Source organism: Phalaenopsis equestris, unplaced genomic scaffold (assembly GCF_001263595.1).
Source record: "Phalaenopsis equestris unplaced genomic scaffold, ASM126359v1 Scaffold000408, whole genome shotgun sequence".
Classification (NCBI taxonomy): domain Eukaryota; kingdom Viridiplantae; phylum Streptophyta; class Magnoliopsida; order Asparagales; family Orchidaceae; genus Phalaenopsis; species Phalaenopsis equestris.
The window spans coordinates 155,922-165,340 of record NW_018164849.1 but is presented as its reverse complement, the minus strand read 5'-3'; the positions used below and the strand labels follow the sequence as shown (position 1 = coordinate 165,340).

At 32.8% G+C, this 9,419-nt stretch overlaps 1 protein-coding gene across 2 annotated transcripts; it reads right to left on the bottom strand.

Moving 5' to 3' along the window:
• Nucleotides 1–585: 585 nt before the first annotated feature.
• Nucleotides 586–8,966, bottom strand: LOC110026962 (probable inactive purple acid phosphatase 1). Of its 2 annotated transcripts, none has more exons than XM_020728204.1 (13): nt 8,832–8,966; nt 8,323–8,501; nt 6,841–6,932; nt 6,127–6,193; nt 5,900–6,022; nt 4,867–4,959; nt 4,334–4,463; nt 3,825–3,906; nt 3,562–3,694; nt 2,837–3,042; nt 2,405–2,530; nt 1,280–1,589; nt 586–1,000 (listed from the first exon to the last, which is right to left on the bottom strand). In XM_020728204.1, the coding sequence occupies exons 2-13, from the start codon at nt 8,494–8,496 to the stop codon at nt 695–697; spliced, it is 1,842 nt and encodes a 613-aa protein (XP_020583863.1). In that variant the 5' UTR covers nt 8,497–8,501; nt 8,832–8,966; the 3' UTR covers nt 586–694. The 2 variants fall into 2 exon arrangements, with proteins under 2 accessions (XP_020583863.1, XP_020583862.1); XM_020728203.1 differs by having other exon boundaries at nt 8,323–8,498.
• Nucleotides 8,967–9,419: the final 453 nt, after the last annotated feature.

The window sequence follows — 9,419 nt, the reverse complement described above, 5'->3', positions numbered from 1 at the left end:
TTGCAATAATTAATATTAATAAATTTTTTTATGTGACGTATAGATTAATGTGCAACTTAAATAAGGAAAATATTACAAACATACTACTCAATTTCCATGCATTACACATCAACACCTAAAGTTTGATATTTACATTTATAGCATTTTTGTATAATGCCAAAAAACGCATTTTATTATTAAAAAGTTATTAATGGTGGTGTCTTTGACAGAATATTTCCAAATAAACAAATAAAAATGTTTGAGCAAATAAAAAATGAATAATATCAATTATTATATTGCACTAGCTTTTATTTTAACTATAAAAAAGTTAAATAAGCATTTCCATAGGTAAGATGGTACATATATATATAAATTAAAATTAAAATATTGGATATGTAAATTCACAAGAAATTGAGGAGAAAAATTTGCGTACGTAACAAGTACGCAGGACTGCGTACATTTGGGTTATATGGAGGTTATATGGATGTTACATGGGTATAACACAGATGTAACCTCCCTATATCCCCAAATGTACGCAGTCCTGCGCATTTGTTACGTATGCAATTTTTTCTCGAAATTGAGAGGTATGTATGCCAAACATCCATAAAAAAACATTTCATTCTTATGTGAGCGAATAACACAACACTATAACAATGAAAAACTATTCCTTTCCAAATTCATGAACAACACAAAATGAAAAATAAAATTGTTGTGGTCAAGAAGCCAAGGTTGTTCTTGGACAACTATCAAAACTACAAGCCAAGATATCCGGATAATCCCTGCTAATTGTGAAGTAGTCATAAACATTGCCATCCCTGCTCTTCTTGTACTCGAACAACAGAGTTGTATGATTATACGCAGTCAGCTTCACAAATCCGAAGTCATGATCTCTGAAATGGCTCCATTTTGCCTTAAATGGTGTGTAATCAGCAAGGCTGGCTCCGCCGCCTCCAACGACAACATGGGTGGTTGCTGTAAAGAGGCCACTGTAATGATTTGATGCGTTTTGCAAGCAGGTGTTCTGTTTGAATTTAGGAAGCAAGTTAGATGTGAGGTGAAGAACTTGTTGTTGAGGTTCGTTATGAAAGCAATTTGAGCTCATTTAAGGTATATTTGCAATTTTGTTTTTCAGGATCTTGTCATACTTGAGTATGCCACGGCTTTCTTGTTGTTTTTCAGAAATTCTAGTGGCGAGAAGAAGCAGGTTTTTAAAATACATTCGTATCAGAATAAACGCAAATAAAATTTAGCAGGTTGATATAATTTCATGGATATTAAAATTGTAAAGATTATTATTTACCTGATAGACTGGGCAAGTCCTCTCATAGCTATGCACATGGCCATAGAAAGCAATATCAACCTTGTATTTTTGCCAGAGTTCTTGAAGGCTTTCTCTTCCCATAGGTTCCTCGAAGGTTCCTTCGTCCGCATAGAACTCGGCTGACGAATAACCAAGAACTCGATGAGCGAGGAAGATTAGCCATGGCTGCTTCTGTCTATCGACAGTCGATAGGCAGTGCTCGATAAACTTATACTGTGGAGTTCCAGGTCTCCAGTCATGCTCAGTGTCTGCTATACAGAAGTGGAACATGCCATAATCCGTAGAATACCTGAAAGGATGAGAATAACTCTTATGAGGGGAAAATTGTAAATCTACTTCTTAGAAAGATCAAACGTAAGTTTAAGCACAGCATGATAGCAGGAATGTCTTGTTAACTTCCATATATTGCAGAACATTGCATTTACATTTCTCTCCAAAAATATATTGGCCTTTTGCGAAGTGTTACAGAGTCGTTGCAGCTAAACCAAATTCATAAGAAGTGATGTAAAACGTTTGTAGAAAGAGACTGAGCTATACATAACTCCAACCGGGAGAGCAACTCAGGAAACATATACAGTAATGTAAAAATTTAAAGGCTTGATGAAGAAAAGTATAATAATGTGAACCAATAGGAATCATATTATAACTTGAAGTGATGAAGCAGTGGTTAAGTTGAAACCATTGCAATTTGGATGTCTAATTTTTTAAGTCATGGAAAAAGCCTCCCAATAAATGCAGGGATAAGACCATATACTCTTGGTCAGATCCTTCATTAAAAAGAGCTCTATGTGCCAGGTATTTCTTTCTTTTTTACTAGTAATATATTTACAAAAAAGTAAAGTGTCCAAATGGTCTCCTCAATCTTTACAGAAGGTCATTTTAATCCCAAAATCTATAAGAGTGTCAATTTAGTCTCATATATGGGGTGAATTAATCTTCATGGAGGAATATTTCTGCCCCTATTAAAAGAGAATGAGGAGTTATTTTGCACTTTTATTGACTCTGGTCTAAAATGGCCCAATATAAATAATTAGAGGATGATTTTTACACTTTACACATTTACAAAAAGATCTGTTAAGAAATCTCATTCATTTTCACATTTACCAGTAATTGGCTCTGTTCTCTGCAGGAACATAAAACATTGTTTCTGCCAAAACACCGCATTCTCCTCCAGAATCTTTGTTCTCGTAGAAGGATCCAGTTCCAGGAAAATCTCGTTCATGATTTCCACTGCAAGCAGAGAATTATGTTATTAGGTCATAAATGACGTGTGATATCCAAGCAAGTTAAGAATAAATTGTCAAAATAGCCCATTTACTGTTTATATGAGACCATCTCAGTCTCAAAATCTATAAAAGTGTCAAATTAGTCCCGGACTCTTTAAATTGAGATTAAAACAGTCCTCCGTGGAAACTATTTCAAACTATATTAAAAAAGACTGGGGAAAAAATTGACACTTTTATAGACTCTCGGATTTAAATGATCTCCTTGCAAAGAGTTTGGGGACAATATTGAAACTTTTCTCTAAGGACAGACCTGCCAACCATGTATGGTACTCTTGAAGCAATGGGCTCAATTTGTGCTGTAAACTGATCCCACTGTGAAATATAACCATTTGCATAGCATAAGTCTCCAATATGGAGAACTAAATCTATATTTTTCAAGTCCCTAATCAACTGATAGGTAGTATTTAAAGAACCCGGCTGGAAGTTCGCAAACTCATTGGAACCATCAGCCTCTGCCTGCTCAAAAATGCACGGGAAGAACAATAATGATAGAATGAATTCAAATCTGCAAGTGTAGATATAAGAAAAAAAGTGTATCCTTAAGTGAATATCGGTTCAGAAAATTCAATATCAGATTTCCATTGTAGATCAAGCAAAGAGTTTTCACAATAATCACATCTTAAAATCTAGACATGCTTAAAATATATGGCAGTTCAGGAAAAAAAAAAAAAATGGTAACATAAGCACTACACTTTCAACTTTTTTTTATGTATAATACATGAAAACTTCATGAGTATTACAAAATAACTATAGCACACATTTTAAGACATGTTTCGTATGTATGAAGCCTGGATCGCGTAACTTTTAACTATGTATCTTTTAGCTACGTATCTTTTAGTTTAGTATTACAAAATAACTATAGCGCACATTTTAAGACATGGTACTTAGGGTCAGCTTTAGCTTTTTATAATATTATTGTTGCCAAATTCTATCAATACAACATCAACATGCAAACCTAGGAAGAATGAAATGTACCTTTCCCATGTCACCAAAAATTACAATTTGCTGTAAAGAATCTTGGCCAGGATATGGAGAAGCCTTAAAGATATACGATCGGCTCCAAACATAAGAACCATTAAATAACCTATGTCCGAGCTTGTAAGTATATCTGCAACATCAAAAATTAAGGATATCTCAATAAAAGATAATAATGTGTCACATTACAAGCAGTAGCATAAATTTTGTAGTTGAAGTTGACAAAATTATACTAAAAAGTTTGAAGAAAGAAGAATATGCACATTAAATTAGGCCACAAATCCTTAAGAAAGCTCGTATGTATGAAGCCTGGATCGCGCCAGCCCACCGTTTTAGCAGGCGAGCCTATTAAGAAGCAAAAACAGAAATTACACACTAAACTAAAAAATACATAGCTTTCAAAATTAGAGAAAATGATTTGAGAAAAAAACCGCTCTCCGAACCAAGATAAAAAAATGTTACAGACTAGAACATTGCATAAACAAGCCAAATGATGAAAAAATAACAAGAAAAGCGTCAAATAGTCTCTTAACTGTTTACAGTGGATCATTTTAATCCCACAGTCTATATAAGTGTCAGTTTTGCCCCGAGACTCTTTGAATATGCGCTGAAATATTCCTCACGGAGGATCAGTCTTAATTTTAAGAAGACCGGGGATTAATTAAGCACTTTTATATACTTTGGGACAAGAATGGTCTCATTTAAATAGTAAAGGGACTATTTTGACACTTCACTCAAAAAATAACACATTTATTGTAAGAATAACACAGACCACACATGCTGCTGCGGCTGATGGTCAGAGTTCCAGCTGGAGAGCGAGTTTGATCGCCACCATTTGGACCCCATTCAACAAAAGGTTGAGCCTCATCAATGCCATATCCACTGGTCCATGTTACAGTCATCTGCTCAAGATTATTTTCATAAATCAATAAACAAACATGAGAAAAAGAAATTGTGATGCAAAATTGCTTTGCAAATACAAAAGGTTTTCTACTAACAACTATCAGGTTAAGCAGTCATGAATTCGTATTCAGCATGTAAAGAAAGGAAGGAGTCTAAGAAATATAAAATCAGAAAACAGATGGTTGATTAAACAAGTAAAAACCACATTTTATTTTTAACATTCAAATGATATAGGAGTAAGTTCAATGAACAGCTGCTAAAAGGTTAATTTTTTTGATAAGATATTTGCGACAAAATTTGAGTTTATGTTGGAACTTTGATTCACCATGCAAAAACAAGAAAAATGACCAGCAATAATTTGAAAGTAAACCTTCAGCATATAACAGTAAAAAAACGACATACTTCATTCCAAATTTTTCCTTGGGCCAGGCGAGAATAAAGAGGTGCCTTTGGATTTGCAAAAGTAATTGTATTTGATATGGCTATCAGTTTTGGCTGCAATTCACAAAATACATATTATTGTAAGCTCTTAGAATGAACTATAAATAACGTAAGATGTGCATAAGTTTACGGATTCATGCTTTCTTGATGATTAATGGATTCAAATTTATACATGCAGCAAAGTTTTAACTATGAATAGCTTCCTCGGATTGCTTTAATTTATTAAAATAATAGGAAGACTTACATACATACCATTTAATTCCTATGCATTTACATTATCTGAAACTTAAACTTCAAAATTTAACCTTACCTATGCATGAAATGGTGTATTTCACTTTTTAAATGTTAAAATAATGGTATATTTTATGTGACATGAAATATTTGAGTGGAATAAATGTAAAAAAGAAACTTTAATGTTAGAAATGTACATACAAAGAAATTGGGTATTATGTATGTGCCCCAACTTAATATTTCAAGTGCTACTTGTGGTTACGTACAAATTTTTTAACTTGACAACAAAGACTGCATCTATGTAGATGATCTATATATATATATATATATATATATATATATATAGTGAAAGGCAGAGCAATAGCAATGGTACTCTGCCACATTTTCCAAAACACAATTTTGAGATTGAAATATATTCTTTACAACATATCCTTGGCTTCCATTGTAGTTTTATGAAAGAGATGTGTTAGCTTAATTATGTATGCATTTTAAAAATATTTTGATCAATTTTAAAAGGGTCCCATTGGGTAAATTTGATAAAAATATCCACGTGGAAGTAACCCACTGTATGAGTTTCAAGTTTTGAAATATTGGAATGCTTGCCTAATATAAAAAACTTTTGGTTGTTTTGCCACCCTATTATAAAGCAGTCATAATACAAAAAATCCATAATAAGAAAAAAATTTCTTGGTTGCATATTCTACATTTTTAGAAAAATGGAAACTTTAGAATAAAATATTCATTTATTTGCTAAAATACAAACATTTGAGAGTCCACCAGAAAACATTGCAAAAGAGAAGTCTCCCCGCTGGTTAATTAATTGAAGCTTCTGAAATCCGTTTCCAGTAGCTGTATAATCACTACTCGAGTAGTTCGCATACTGAAACTGCAAAAGATGACTATTTCAGCAAAAAACTAACTATTTGAGCACTATAAACCCAATGAATAGTAATAAATTTTCTATGGAACAGTATTAGATACAAAACTAACCTTAATAGGAGAAGTGCAAAGTAGAGGAGCTTCTTCTCTTCCACTTTCCGGTTTACATACAGCGGAGCTGAAGCAATAAAAAAATAAAAACAGATCACTAGTTTACATACAGTGGAGCTGAGGCAATAAAAAAAAATTAAGATCATAAAATTATGTTCCAAGCTTTTGTTCTTAATCATCTACCACACTTAAAACTTTGGGCCATTTACATACATACCACCCATTTCCTCTGTATTTACATATCTAAAACATCAACTTTACTTTTTACATTTATTCATATGTAAGTGGCATATATGTAAAAATTGAAGTTTAGGAGTTAGATATGTAAATACATGGTAAGTGGTATGTATGTAAATCTTTCTTAATCTTTTTGTATATGTAAAATAATTTTCTCTGAATATTAGCTTTCCAGCCTTCTTGGCCATGTGTTGCAACATGTGAAATATGGATAAAGAGCAGCTCAATGAATGACAGCAAATGTTGCATCAAAAATATATTTCTTCATCCCTATCCTTCTTACTTTAAAGATAAACTATGTTATATTCCATAATTACACTGCTTAAAATAGTAGTTTTCTTCAAAGGAATTTGTAATCTTCCAAATAAGAATCCGCATGGCACAAACTTAGGTTGCCAAATTCTTCAACATTATGCCAGAATTCTCAGCTTAATACATATAAATATCTGGTTTTACAGGTGAGCATAACAGTTTTACCTGAATTTGGCAGGAGAAAAGACGCCAATCCAATCATCATTTGATGAATTTGGGTGTTTATATTCTAAAGTCACCCATCCATCAGTTTGCCCCTTTAAAAAATTTAGAGTTGTGCGGGTTAGTTTAAGAAATTAGTTTTCAACAAAAAATTGACCTCGATGTATTGAAAGAACAGCATCTAAGGACTTCAAGCAAAAGTATACTTTCCTTTGAAATTGGAACTTTATTTATGAAATACAAATCAAATCTGATGTGTAACAAAAGAATTTTAGAAGTATCCGAGAATTTAAATCAGTAAAAACATTTTGAGCGGATAATTGTTAAGCAGTTCCGATAAGAAGAAATATAAAGGCATTGCCATAAGAACAAATAACACTAATTAAAAAGGAATGGCATGTAATTTGCATTTATAAAAATACTTCAACAATAATGTCATAATATAAAATTCGTAAAAAGAATTATAATTACATCTTCAAAATTTTAAAAATTTATAACCACCAAAAATCACTCGGTCTATTATGAGTATGTTGATTAGTTTTACAGTCATTAGAATTATACTAACTATTTGCTAATGCCTAATAAGCTCAAAAAATCAAAATTAAGGACTAAACATTCATAGCATCATTATAATTGGCCTTTTCTCAAGTTCTTGGGATTGGTTTTAACTTCTATTAATCCTTCATCCTCCCGTATTTTGAGTTTTGAATATAGCATTAAATCTACTTCATGAATATCTATTTTTTGACAACTTCAAAATCATGCTAGATATAGCCTGGCCTTTACATTCATAGGGCTTTCATATATTTCCTACCTATCCTACTAATTGAGAGCAGTATATCCAACCATTTTCATCAATGCATCTTTAACTTTCTTTTCTGCATAAGAAAATAATGTAAATTTATTTTGCCATCAGTTCAGCGCATGTCAACCCACAACATCACTAATATTACAAATGCTGTTTCTTATAATCATATTACATTTTATCCTTCTAAATTTCCCCCGCATTCATATCAACATTCAAAATGATTGTTTGTGCCTTCTTTGATGCCAGTAAAGGATTTTAATATCCAACCTGTTTTTCGTTACTTATCTCAAAATTTAGGAGCTCGTCTTGGGGAAGGGGGATCTATGACATACAGGAATCTCCCTCCATTCCAAAGACTGGAAGGTTAGCACGAGAACAAAACCAATCATTCAATGAAACCGTGAATCACTGTCACAACTAATTTCCCATTCTACCAAATAACAAAACTAAACATTTTTGCCGGTAAAAACTAAACCCAGTGAGCAATTAAATTCCATTTTAATCTCTCAACATAAGCTATGTAACAGCCACAGAAAGCACAAGAACTTAATCGATCCAATAAGAACAATTAAAACTCAACATGTTTGCACAATACAGAAATACAATGCCTGCAACAACAAAAATAAAAGGTTGAATATGCTTGCTTTAAATGGAAAAAAGATAAATTTGAATTATACCTTCAACCCAAGAACCTCAGGAGAGGCTTTAATATAAGCTGAATCATCAATAGCAATCGTGGCTCTGTGAATCGCAATCCTTTCCAGCGGCTGCTCCCCACCAGACCTCGCTATCCCAAATCTCCATAGATTTGAAACAATCGCTAACAAAATTAACGCACTTGCCTTCAGCATGCCTGCTCAAAATATCAAACCCAATTAAAAATATACTAAAAAGAGATTCCATATCCAATCAGGATTGATACTAATTACACACAATAATAAAAATCAAAATAAATAAAATACTCTAAACCAATCTGCTTCGGTAATCGCGCTGGACGAAACACCAACTTACAAAGAATTCGCCATGTAAACCCTAAAAAAGGCAGGAAACATGATGCCAGAAGCCGACTGACAAAGAGCTTGCTTTTAAATCAAAGAACTATACGGTAAAGAATTACGTTTTATGAACAAAAACTAATTATAAGCAGGGCCACTGTCAAGAAGCGAAGGTAGAAAGAGAAACTCACTGCAGACTCAAACCACAGCACCGAGAGCCAGAGCTCCAGAAGAACTCGCCAATGAAGGAAACAGTTACTTGCCCAGAAGAGCTCACCAATGCAGTGCAAAGCTCAACACTGTTCACTTAAAACCGGGAGGAGCGGAGAGAGCGTCTAAAGACCGCGTGCCGTTCACAATTATTTATATTTATTTGTTTATTTATTTATTTATTTATTATCTGTATTCTGATTTGTAAATGCCGTTGTTTATTTATTTATCTATTTATTATCTGTATTCTGATTTGTAAATGCCGTTCAGAATGTAGAGGTAAAATTCGGATTTCGGAGCTTGAACGTTCTATTGACATCGCATCAGTAGAGGCGTGCACTCAAAACATAACTAGCCGTCAAAACATTAATTTTATTTATTTACATATGTAATATTTAATTTGCATATTCATATCACATTTTTATGTCATCGGACATATGTTTTTGATGTGCTGTTAAATATTTTGAGTGATATACATGTATATGAGATTATGGGGGTTTGATTTGTAAATACAATTTTCTACAATAGATAAAAAATTTGGATAACTACTTAGAATAATTTTATATATA

What these genes read in the sequence shown, in the direction of transcription:
- LOC110026962 (XM_020728204.1), bottom strand. Translation starts at nt 8,496, where the DNA reads ATGCTGAAGGCAAGTGCGTTAATTTTGTTAGCGATTGTTTCAAATCTA. An exon ending in CTGAGGTTCTTGGGTTGAAG is followed by an intron (nt 6,933 to 8,322) that starts GTATAATTCAAA and finishes AATTTTTTAAAG; the next exon opens with GGGCAAACTGATGGATGGGT. An exon ending in TTTCTGGTGGACTCTCAAAT is followed by an intron (nt 4,960 to 5,899) that starts GTTTGTATTTTA and finishes TGTGAATTGCAG; the next exon opens with CCAAAACTGATAGCCATATC.